Source organism: Camelina sativa, chromosome 12 (genome assembly GCF_000633955.1).
Source record: "Camelina sativa cultivar DH55 chromosome 12, Cs, whole genome shotgun sequence".
Classification (NCBI taxonomy): Eukaryota; Viridiplantae; Streptophyta; class Magnoliopsida; order Brassicales; family Brassicaceae; genus Camelina; species Camelina sativa.
Window position 1 is genome coordinate 12,587,052 of NC_025696.1, and position 8,057 is coordinate 12,595,108.

The following is an 8,057-nucleotide window of genomic DNA, read 5'->3' on the forward strand; positions in this document are numbered from 1 at the left end:
CGATTTCTATTAGACGCATTTTGGTTTGGGCCGTTTGGCTCAAGTCAAGCCTTAGCAAATGAGAAAGTAGCAGATTTGCAACAACCAAAAAAAAAAAAGGAATCGGTGACGCTTAGATAATTATATATTACTAGAAGAAAAAAAAAGATCAAACAACTGATGTCTGAATCTTTTGGGATACAAAGATGCAAACTTAAAGAACTAAAAAAGACCCAACAAAAAAAAAAACAGAACGAAACATTAACTTAAGACATAGAGAACATGTAATACGATAAACTCAAGGACCATGTTTTTTCCAAATTGTTAAGAAGATCTAATCAAACAGGTACTTCTGATCTTTGTTGTCGTTGTTGCTGTTCGTCTCGGTGTCTGAAGATCCTCTGCTTCCACTAGAGCTTGCTTCATGATTCACATTCATAGTGTTGTTGATGCTTTGGTTCCACTTGTGCTGATCCACTTGATTTATGAAACAATTGTTATGATTATTAACATATCCACCACCAATTGATTGGTTGATAAAAGGATTACCAATCAAATCATTGCCAACATCGTAATAATCTTGTTGAAACGAGTCCTCACCAAAATCCAAGCGATCCAGCAGTACAGGTCGAAGACCTCGAACTTGAGGCACATTGGTTACACCACGAAGTTCAGCCAAATAACCCAAATGCTTCCCAAGAACGGCAGCAACAGCAGCAGGAGAAGAGGAAGAAGAAGTAGAACCACCAAAAAGTCCAACAGACTCGTTGTTTTCATGAACAAGTCTCAAAGGTTGATGATTAACTGGTTGGTTCTCAAAGGTAGCCACCTGAGAAACAGAGGATTGTTCTATCCTTGGACGCTTGGGCTTACGGCAACCTCCACCAACCGGGACGTTCCTCAAAGTCCCACCTTGAGTCCAGTATCGACGACATTCCTTGCAGAAGTAGCGCGGCTGAGACATGTTATAGTTGTTATAGTAGCAGAACTTTGTGTTAACAGAGCTACACCTTGCACACACTTGCGGTGGGGGCTTCTCTCCGTTCAGTTGGTTCTCTCCCTTTGCGAAAACACTCACGTTATCCATTTCTCTCAAGAACTATTTGATTCTCTCTTAAGAAAAAGAAAAAAAGTCTTAAACTATAAGACCTTGTTGTTGCTAGCTATGCTCTGTTTTGTGTTGTGGAAGGTGTGAAGGTGTCTTCTTATATAGGTTCTTGGGCGTGGAAATTTAAGAAGAGATACGTTTCGGGGTTTAGGAGAGTGAGATTATGAGTAAAACGTGTCACAGATTTTGTATTAATAAAATCTGAAGATCTATCTACACACCATAAAAACCTTAGGCTAAGCTAAGTCAAAGATGCAAAGCTTTTTCTTAATTTTAACTCTTGTCTGTATATGAAAAAATTTAAGAATCAAGAAGCTATACTTAAATTGGTCAAATCCCACATACAGAAGAAAATCTAGGGTCATTGAGTGCTTAATGACAATATAAGGCAAACCAAACATGCAATGCATGGTTTTATGATAAGAGAGATTATGTGAAAACACGTGTGCTCACGCTTTATCTCACGATGCATAACTATATATTTTTTGCAGAAATTTCTTTATATGATGTTTGAACAATGATTTTTTTATTAAAGAGAAAAGACCAAACACAGTTATTAACTTTAATATGAAATTAATGTTATTTATTGAGAAAAAGAAAAAATAATTATTGTGAGCGCGTATAGTTTACGCGCTCTCATGGTGTGTGTGATACAAAATTTCTTACAACTGGTTTATGTGTGGTTTTATTGGTGCTCTTGTTGGTCCAATACAAAATTTCTTATAAAAAGATTTATAAATTATGTACAATTGGTAACAATAGAAAGGATTAGGTAGAAAACAATACCAAAATCTAGATAACAAGCATATCAGTAGTGTAGAAGAGAAAACTATAAAAGAAGCTGATTAGCTTCGATAACCACCTAGTGATATTCGTTTTTCGAGTTAGAAGACACTGTGCCTGACCGCAGCATGCTCGTGTTGTCTGTCATTGGCGCATCACGGAAGTGAAATTTTTATTTTCATAGAAATTTACCGCACTTAAAGTGGATACAAGTTAGAGGAATAAATGGTTATATAGAAAATAATGCATAGCAAAAATAATTTAGTAACAATATATAGTAACAATGAAATGAATTTTCAACTTTAACAAGATAACAGAATTTCAAGAATCTGTAAAACACTAAGATAAATTAAATTTAAGTTTGTTGATTTGTACACTAAATTAAACAAACAAACATCATGACCTTCGAACAGCAAATTTTCTATGGTCGGAACGAAGAAAAGCTTAGTACTCGTAGAAACAAATAACCATAGATTCCCTTGTCTTATTTAGTTATATACTAATGTATCTCACATTGTCAGATACATGAGACCAAGTTTAGTTTGAAAACAGAGTATAAACTGAAAACAGAACACAAAGTATAGATTCCCTTGTCTTATTTAGTTATATACTAATGTATCTCACATTGTCAGATACATGAGACCAAGTTTAGTTTGAAAACAGAGAATAAACTGAAAACAGAACACAAAGTAATGAACCCCTAAGAACACAAAGATTTCTCTTCCTCATCAGTTAAATGTTATGAAATCATCGTCGTCTTTCCGATCTTTCTCTGCTTGTTTCTTCCACTTCGACTTCGTATGATCTTCCACGCTTTTATCGATATCAGCCCGTGCCTTCTCCGCATCATCTTCCGGCCCAACCACAGCTTCAGTCACGGTTTGAGCAGCATTTTTGGTACTCTCCCAAGCTCCTTTCACAGTCTCCTTCGTTTTCTCTCCAAGCTCCTCAGCTTTACCCTTCACAGTCTCCTTAATCCCTTCTGCCTTCTCCTTAGTATCTTCTCCATACTCTTTGACCTTCTCTTTCGCATCTCTAGCTTTCGCTTTTGCGTCGTCCATTGTATCCTCAGCATAACTCTTGGCTCTTTCTTTTGTATCTTCAGCTTTATCAGCTGCCTTAGACGCACCTTCGTTCACCTTGTCTTTAGTCCGTTCCGCATAATCCTTAGCCGTCTCTTTTGCATTGTACGCTGTGTCCTTTGCTTGCTCTTTTGTTTCGTATGCTTTATCCTTTGCTTGCTCTTTTGTCTCGTATGCTTTATCAGCAGCTTTGCTGGCTCCTTCGTTAGCCTTGTCTTTAGCCGCTTGGGCATAGTTTTCTCCAGTATCCTCCCTCCATTTCTGTGAACCGTAAGCTGAATCAGCCCTAGAATCTCTAGCGTTATCTTGCGGATTTCTCCCCTGAAAATAAACATAACAAGGTACGAACTAGTAGTATCAATAGCTTGAGTGCTTGACCAACACGTTAACCTAAGGGCAATATACATCGATTCTTAATTCTTAAGCATGCAGGACCAAAACCTAGTCTAACTAAGATATAAAACAACCGCTACATATGCAAAAATATTTCGATAGTATCATCTAAAGTTAGCTAGGACAGGATCGATAGTTCACGTGCACTCTCAGACCCTCAAACCGGACTTATTTGAATCATACTCTTCACAAAAATAACACACATGAGACTAGAAACCATATGAAAATGTAAAAAATTGTATATAACCTCGGAATGGCTAACGGATGAGGCGAAGCAGACGCGAGAGATTTTTCTAGTAGAAGCAGCGAGAGTTGCCGGAGCTTTGATTCCAGGGAAAGCCTTTGAGAGACCAAAGAGAGCAGTTCTTGTTAGTTGCATAGCCGCCATTTTCAATAATATCAAGAAACACAAGAATTTTTTCTTCGAAATTTTTAGACTTTTTGTTTTTGCTATATGAGATACAATGAGATAGAGATCCCACTTCTTCTTCTTCTTCTCTATTTGCAGTGCATCTTCAAGGTCGGTTTCTCTAATACGTTGCACCTTAACAGAGAAGCTGGCAGCACAAGTATGTGACACGTGTAAATTTTGACGACACGTGTTTAACACGTGAACAGTTTTGGTTTCTTCCAATAATTAAGCGCACCGTTTTTATGTGGGTTAATGTAAATTACCCATTTAGGGTAATATAAATTACAACTCAATTTGACTAAAATAATAAAAGGCCCATGAGAATATTACTTTTTTCTGAGAGGACCAGTTCCCTTTTTTTTTACACACTTGTATTTTCTTTATATTTGCTTTAATCACACACCCTAAAATTAGCCTTTCATTTTAACTTTCGAAGGGTTTGATCAGATTCATCAGTTACGACAAACAACAAACCCTAAAGCACGTCTCAATCTCTCTTTCATAATCGAAAAACTCATTGATCAACAAAAAAAAAAAAAAATCAAGTTTTTGTTTTCGATTCCAATCCCTTGCTTCATTCTTTCTCTAAGGTTTGTCTAGATTGACTAAACCTATTTATAGAAAATCTCATCGGGTGGAAACCCTAATTTTTGGGGGAATCGGCCTTGTCTATTAAGCAAACTCTAAGTCTATATAAATTTTTTGATCAATGAGTTATTTTGTGTCCATGATCTTCTGAATGTCATGATGCCGATTTTGATTTTCTCATGATGTGACCTATGAATTGGGATAGTGGTTTTTTTTTTATTACAAATATGAATTGGATCTCAGATGAATTTTTTTTTAGTTTCTGAAATTTTGTACATGGCCATATCAAATAACCAAAGTTTTGTAGTCTCTGCGCATTCAGAATTATTGAAAGGTTAAGGTCATTGTTTTTCTCTGTAAAAATCCAGATGGCTTTAAAGGAGCAGCTAGATAAGTTCAACAAACAGCAAGAGAAATGTCAATCTACTCTTTCCAGCATTGCTTCTTCAAGAGAAAGATCGGGGACTTCGTCGAGGCAGTACGTGCCTCTGCCTGCGGCAATCACTCAGAATAAGCCTGATGCTGCTCCTGTCAGGTTTTCAGACAATACCAAGCAACTTCAGTACATTAACAACATAAGAAACAGTGCTGTTGGAGCTCAAATGAAGCTTGTCATTGATCTTTTGTTCAAGGTTTAATTTGTGTCTCCCCTCTCTTTGTTCTTCCGTTATATGAGCTTGTAATTTATATAATCAAGTTGAGTTTTCTTGTAGTCAAGGGAAGCATATACGGCAGAGCAAATAAACAAAGCTTGTTACGTTGATATGAAAGCCAATAAGGATGTTTTTGATAGATTGAAGAAGAATCCTAGAGTGCATTATGACGGAAGAAGGTTCTCTTACAAGGTAATATCCTAAAAACTTAAACAGTTCATTCAAGGTTGATTTATCTATGACAAGTTTCTCATTTTCTCTTTGAATTCTGCTACTCTGGCGTCACGTCACAGGCTAGGCACGATATCAAGGACAAGAGCCAGCTTCGTTCGTTGGTATTCAAATACCAAAATGGGATTGATGTGGCTGATCTCAAAGATGCATACCCAAACATCATGGAAGATTTGCAGGTCAAGCATTGCATTGCATTGCATTGTGTTGTTTAATTTGGGAAATACAAATGCCATTTTGTTAAGTGTTTTAAGGTTGTTTTGTGTGTTTGCAGGCTCTGGCAGCTTCAGGTGACATTTTTTGGATGACAGTAAACACTGTTTCAAAAGAGGGCATTGCGTATCCAAATGTTGAAGACTATCCGTTTAAGATTGATAACGAATTGAAAGCTATATTCCGCGACATGGACGTCCCGAGCGACATGCTGGACGTGGAGAAGGAGCTGCGAAAGATCGGTTTGAAGCCGGCCACAAACACTGCGGAGAGGAGAGCTGCTGAACAGCTCCATGGCGTACCGAATAAACCAATAGATAAGAAGAAGAAGAAACAAGAGATCAGCAAGAGAACCAAACTCACCAATTCCCATATGCCTGAGCTCTTCAACAGCATTAACGCTAGCAGTTCCCGGAACTGAGCCACATACATTGCGCTTTGAAGTTCTTCGTCTCCGGACCTATTTAATTTTCCTACTCCAGTTCTCTGAACTAATAAGTCAAAAGAGGAGGAAAGCATGGACATTAATTCTTGATAAAAGTACCAAACATATGATTCTCTTACAAGTTACATTAACAATGACAACTTGTATTTTGTATGATGATCATCGATTCATTGAAAAATGAAAACTTGGCATGAGCTAAAGATTCTTGATGATACAGATTCTTCAGTTCTCGAGTCAGCTAAGGGTACCTTAAGGCAAGCCTTTCCACAGTGTGTCTTTGGGACGTGATAATAACTTACTCACTCGAACAGGGATATAAAGGCTAACACACTGACACTGGTGACCTCAGTGTGACCAGTATCAAATAGAGAAAAGGTTTGAGGTAGGGAGCAATTGATGATGTGATGTTTATATATACTTTTATTTTAAAAATGAATTAATGCAACTCACTGTTTCTTTATTCACGTTCGAACATTCTCGATATTACAAAATATAGATAAATTCTTATTATGCAAAAGGATATTACAAAAAAATAAATTAATTTAATCTATCAAACATTATGATTGTAGAACCAAACTGATCTTCCATGTGGGTCTTGAACCGGTCTTGAATTTACCTCAAACCCCTATTGATCATTCAATTAATTAGTTAGAAATAAACTAAATCAGTATTATTCTAATGAAATTACATAATCAATTTCGACTATGTGCTTACATCGTCAACGGCTTCCTTCAGAGCTGTAATTTGCTCCATTGATACTGTGTTCACCTACATATACCAATATACGACAATTTACTGATATTTTGCAATATTTGTATATAACGAAAAATGAAATATATATGTAATGAATAAAGAAGGTTATCAAATTTATAAAACGAAACAAAAATTATACTAATGCGTACCTTTGTGAGTACGGTCCAAATAACGCCTTCAGTGCAAGGAGGAGCAGTTAACGACCCAATGTATCTATAGATTTTGCTCTGAAACCTAGCCTCTCGAGGATCCACCATCCCTATATCTTTCTCTTTTTTCTCCACTCCTTTTATTCCATTTAGTAGCTGCATGTTTATTTTGTTTCGAAATTAACAAATCATCAAACTAATTTTAAAAATAAAATAATCATACATATATATATGTAATTATAAACTGTACCTTTGCAATGAATTCATTAGGTTCACCTAATTTGTAAAGAACACCAATCACTGCATGTTTGCCATGAGCACTCGTGTGAACCATGTGAAGCTCCAAATCGTAACTGTAACACATTAAAAAAAAAAAAAAGTCATCTAAAAGTTTTGACAAATTTGGTGTAAGCGAAATTGTTTTTATTTCTTTTGCCATTTGTTGAAAAAAAAAATACAAACCTGGTTCCGTTAATGGTATGCTCAGAGGGAGTATGCCAATGGCATTGCACCAATTTAAAATCCGTTTGATGTATTGTTACTTTTCCAGCATCTCCTTTCCACGATACCTATTTTTAATTGTATCAAGATTTAAATCACCATAATGAATGTATTAATAATAATATAATTAAGTGGAAAATATAACAACTATGATATATGAATTAGAAAATGTTTAACTACCATAATGTCATGTCCTCTGTTTACAATTACAGCCGGAGCTGGTTTGTAATCTAATTTCCATGCTTGATCATGAACAAGACTGACTCTTTCGTTGGTAAGATCGATCGGAGATTGAAATTTTCCGGTGTTACAAACTTTCCAATCAGGATCTATGTTACCCCATCCCTCTGGTCCTTTGTCTGTTTTTTGTTTGTATGTATATGATGCTTTGTGGTTGTGGCCTGTTTTTTCAAATTATTATAGTAATAAAGTCATAATTAAGATCCAAAAAAGATCAGATTACTAGAGTACAATAGGTAGGGATATAGGAATCATACCGACTTCACGAGCATAAACGAGTAGAATATTAGGGAAAAAGATATCGAAGAAAAACATTGCAAACAAGAAAATTGTTTTTGTGTTTGGTTCCATTTATAAATAATTCTTTTGAGAATTGATTGTGTTTAATCTTCTTGAGTGTTTTGGACAATGAAAGAGTTTAGAGATATTATTAACCTATTTATAAAAGAGGCTTTATGGAAAGGTTTGTTTTGTTGTTATTTTGTAACTTTTGCGGTTGCTGCGAAATGCGAATTATTAGTTATTAA

The 8,057-nt window shown here is 35.9% G+C and overlaps 4 protein-coding genes across 4 annotated transcripts; 1 reads left to right on the plus strand and 3 right to left on the minus strand.

Annotated features, from left to right (window-relative positions):
- Positions 179-1,187, minus strand: LOC104731457 (dof zinc finger protein DOF4.4-like). Its single transcript, XM_010450831.2, has 2 exons — positions 580-1,187; positions 179-456 (listed from the first exon to the last, which is right to left on the minus strand). The coding sequence occupies exons 1-2, from the start codon at positions 1,064-1,066 to the stop codon at positions 314-316; spliced, it is 630 nt and encodes a 209-aa protein (XP_010449133.1). The 5' UTR covers positions 1,067-1,187; the 3' UTR covers positions 179-313.
- Positions 2,432-3,850, minus strand: LOC104731458 (late embryogenesis abundant protein 1-like). Its single transcript, XM_010450832.2, has 2 exons — positions 3,593-3,850; positions 2,432-3,273 (listed from the first exon to the last, which is right to left on the minus strand). Exons 1-2 carry the CDS (start codon positions 3,731-3,733, stop codon positions 2,599-2,601), a joined length of 816 nt encoding a protein of 271 aa, XP_010449134.1. The 5' UTR covers positions 3,734-3,850; the 3' UTR covers positions 2,432-2,598.
- Positions 4,498-6,071, plus strand: LOC104731459 (transcription initiation factor IIE subunit beta-like). Its single transcript, XM_019233868.1, has 4 exons — positions 4,498-4,977; positions 5,059-5,190; positions 5,292-5,408; positions 5,504-6,071. The coding sequence occupies exons 1-4, from the start codon at positions 4,714-4,716 to the stop codon at positions 5,861-5,863; spliced, it is 873 nt and encodes a 290-aa protein (XP_019089413.1). The 5' UTR covers positions 4,498-4,713; the 3' UTR covers positions 5,864-6,071.
- LOC104731460 (alpha carbonic anhydrase 4-like) lies at positions 6,438-7,881 on the minus strand. The gene is made up of 7 exons (XM_010450834.1): positions 7,786-7,881; positions 7,471-7,683; positions 7,252-7,358; positions 7,040-7,142; positions 6,790-6,945; positions 6,602-6,655; positions 6,438-6,512 (listed from the first exon to the last, which is right to left on the minus strand). Exons 1-7 carry the CDS (start codon positions 7,879-7,881, stop codon positions 6,438-6,440), a joined length of 804 nt encoding a protein of 267 aa, XP_010449136.1.

Coding starts and splice junctions, on each gene's coding strand:
- LOC104731457 (XM_010450831.2), bottom strand. CDS start 1,066: ATGGATAACGTGAGTGTTTTCGCAAAGGGAGAGAACCAACTGAACGGA. Junction 457..579: donor GCTGGATCGCTTGGATTTTG/GTGAGGACTCGT, acceptor TCATAAATCAAG/TGGATCAGCACAAGTGGAAC.
- LOC104731458 (XM_010450832.2), bottom strand. CDS start 3,733: ATGGCGGCTATGCAACTAACAAGAACTGCTCTCTTTGGTCTCTCAAAG. Junction 3,274..3,592: donor CATCCGTTAGCCATTCCGAG/GTTATATACAAT, acceptor GTTTATTTTCAG/GGGAGAAATCCGCAAGATAA.
- LOC104731459 (XM_019233868.1), top strand. CDS start 4,714: ATGGCTTTAAAGGAGCAGCTAGATAAGTTCAACAAACAGCAAGAGAAA. Junction 4,978..5,058: donor TCATTGATCTTTTGTTCAAG/GTTTAATTTGTG, acceptor GTTTTCTTGTAG/TCAAGGGAAGCATATACGGC. Junction 5,191..5,291: donor GAAGAAGGTTCTCTTACAAG/GTAATATCCTAA, acceptor GTCACGTCACAG/GCTAGGCACGATATCAAGGA.
- LOC104731460 (XM_010450834.1), bottom strand. CDS start 7,881: ATGGAACCAAACACAAAAACAATTTTCTTGTTTGCAATGTTTTTCTTC. Junction 7,684..7,785: donor TTTATGCTCGTGAAGTCGGT/ATGATTCCTATA, acceptor ACAGGCCACAAC/CACAAAGCATCATATACATA. Junction 7,359..7,470: donor ACAGAGGACATGACATTATG/GTAGTTAAACAT, acceptor AATTAAAAATAG/GTATCGTGGAAAGGAGATGC.